This window comes from Lygodium microphyllum, chromosome 13 (assembly GCF_053477565.2).
Source record: "Lygodium microphyllum isolate KBCC chromosome 13, Lygodium_microphyllum_v1.1.10, whole genome shotgun sequence".
Lineage (NCBI taxonomy): Eukaryota > Viridiplantae > Streptophyta > Polypodiopsida > Schizaeales > Lygodiaceae > Lygodium > Lygodium microphyllum.
The window spans coordinates 110,152,546-110,155,392 of record NC_141147.1 but is presented as its reverse complement, the minus strand read 5'-3'; the positions used below and the strand labels follow the sequence as shown (position 1 = coordinate 110,155,392).

Here is a 2,847-nt window from a genome sequence, read left to right as displayed (position 1 = left end):
TTTGCGTGGTTTGGGATATATCCCAGGTTGAACTTCCCAAAGGGCCATTAGTGATATATATATATATATATATATAATCATTTTCATGTATATATTGGACGATATTCAATGTGCGTGCGTGACTCTGATCTCTGATCAGCGCCTAGACTCGTGTATGTCGAGGAGTCGTTTTCTGGTTTTGCGTAGGCTGGGTCGGAGGAGTCGTTTTCTGATTTTGCGTGGGCTGGGTCGGATATATCCGAGGCTGAACTTGTGAAATCACTTTGAAAAAGAGAGCCCACACATTGCCGAGATCCGTTATAAAAGCAAGGGTATTCCTTTCGATGTTCGATGTATTCGTACATTACCTACATTGCATTGTTGTCGTTCTTGTAACCTCACCTGCCCCCAATGGCTGCCTTCAGCATTGCTCATGCAGCTAACGTCGGCCAGCTCGTCCTGCTTGTGATCCTCTGCGGCCTCGCCGCAGGCGCGTATGCCGTGAGTCTAATTCCTTCTGCTAGTTAAAAGCACTGTGAACACCTAATTAGCTTGGCTGCTTGACACTCTACCACCAAGATTGTGCACTGTAGCAGCACTGCTACTTCTATTAATATCATTATGATTGCTTCGAGCTTAAAACTACGAACAAGTCGTGTAACATGTCTAATGTGCATTTATAGTCTTTGTTAGCGGAGTTTGCCGCTGACTGGAAGACAAAGCATGTACAGGCAGAATTTGATAGCTTATAATCATCTTGAAGCATAGTTGGTTACTGGGAACGTCAGGCAAATTTTTTACTGACTCCTTTCGGTCTTTTACAGTCATGTGACTACGCTGCATCCTGCTCCAATGAAGGCGTGTCAGGGACCATACTCAGCGCCATTTGTGTAGCCGTGAATGGGAACGATGTGAGCACATCAATCGATCTGAACGCTAAAATAAGCAATAATAATGGCCAACTTGTATGCCCTGGCGCCGACTTTGCAGCAAGTTGCTCCAATATAGGCCTAAACGGCGAAAACACTCTGACCGCCAACTGCAGATCCACCAGCGGTAGCCTCATCCAAACAAACCTGGACCTCAACAACTGCATTTCCAACAATAACGGAAACCTCCAATTTTGTGTTTAAATTGCATTACAACGACGGTACATATGGATGCATGTATCGGTGACGCATGTGTCTACTTGGCATGCCTGCCAATATCATCTGGTGAGTTGCGATGCTGTAACTACTGTAACATGGTGAGCATGATCTCATGCGTGCATGTTTTTTGAGGAGAAGGATGCCATGATATTTGTAAACATTGCCTCCGATCATCGGTAATTAAATAAGCTCTGATCATGCTTGGAAAATTGTTTGTCATGAGTTATTGAGTGAAGAGTTCTCATTGTCGACAACACGAGACAGTAGCCAGAAAAGGCGTTGCATCTTTTACTTCGTTTCTATGCTACTTATGAAAGGATTAAGTGTTTAGAATGATCAGACTTGTCTGAACATTCTATTAACATGCCAGGATGACAGTTCTATATATATTATCATTAACAAGGTCACCCAAGTTTGTAGAAAGTTACATATAACTAAGCGTTCTCCCTTGTTGTGCCCATTCAATATATACTACATAAGCAATGTTGTGCACTATCGTACAACCATGGAGTAAGATCTAGTACAAGGCTTACAATAGATTATGCAAGGTCTGATGTAGATCTACAATTTGACAATTTCCATAGCAGCTCACTATCCTTCATTCAATTTATCATGATTCTTAGCTCAGCTTAAATAGATGGTAGGTGTTAATATCTATTTGTCTACGTAAATGGAATTTTCTTTGCTAGCCATTCTTCTTTAGGATTTCACATTACTGCTATTGTGGATAAAAGGCTCTTCATCATCTTATTATCACCTACATGTTTTGAATTAATTTTATAGGTTCCACACGCTAGTTGTGTGTCTACACGAGGTAGGCTTTGAAACTACTACTTGGAGAATCATGCATGTTCATGGTACCAAATATTCTATAATATGCATACTAACAAAACTCTTACTACTTTTGTCCAATACCTCTCTCTCTCTCTCTCTCTCTCTCTCTCTCCCTAGCATATGTAAGAGAGTTTTGTTTCTCTTGATAATTAACACCATCTAGGTCCTAAACATGCATGTTTGAGAAATAGGTCTGGGTGTTGAAATATTTTGGACATTTATTTCTTTCCATACTTCTAGAATTGCAACTTACACTAGAAAATAGAGGCTTGTCTCCCAATCATAGCAATGTAATCAAGATGCAAAGCATACAAATCGCCAACTATGGACAAGCTTTACTAACACCAAGGATGTTTCAATGACCATAAAGTTTAGAAGATTGTTGTCAATCATTTGATTTAGCTCGAATATGGAGCCTAGGTCCTCATAACTTACCCTCAAATACAAAGTCACTCTTAAATTGCATGACAATATTTACAACCTCACTATTCTTTACTAATTTCCTTGACATTGTGATAATTTGCATCTAGATCATATAAAGAAAGATCAATACTTAATCATGACATTATAGATTTATCAATAACAAACACTACAACAAAAAGGCTCCATAGATGCACTTGTAGACACAATATTTGAACTGTGTTAAAAAATGTCGAGCGCTTTTATTACCACGTCTACTACTGCGTCTAAAAGCGCACTTATAGTGAGAGTTACATGCCCATATAGACGCGCACATAGACGCGCGTATTGACGTGCTACGTAAATATATAATCGTATTTATAAAAAAGTGGATATATTCATATTGTGCGTCTATACACGCGTGTATCTGCGCATCTAAAAAAGCGTTTACTCTGCAAGTTTTTTACGAGAATAGACGCGCATTTAT

The 2,847-nt window shown here is 39.6% G+C and overlaps 1 protein-coding gene across 1 annotated transcript; it reads left to right on the top strand.

The window, feature by feature from the left end:
* Positions 1–324: 324 nt before the first annotated feature.
* Positions 325–1,355, top strand: LOC148027039 (uncharacterized). The gene is made up of 2 exons (XM_087690563.1): positions 325–480; positions 804–1,355. The coding sequence occupies exons 1-2, from the start codon at positions 391–393 to the stop codon at positions 1,110–1,112; spliced, it is 399 nt and encodes a 132-aa protein (XP_087546689.1). The 5' UTR covers positions 325–390; the 3' UTR covers positions 1,113–1,355.
* Positions 1,356–2,847: the final 1,492 nt, after the last annotated feature.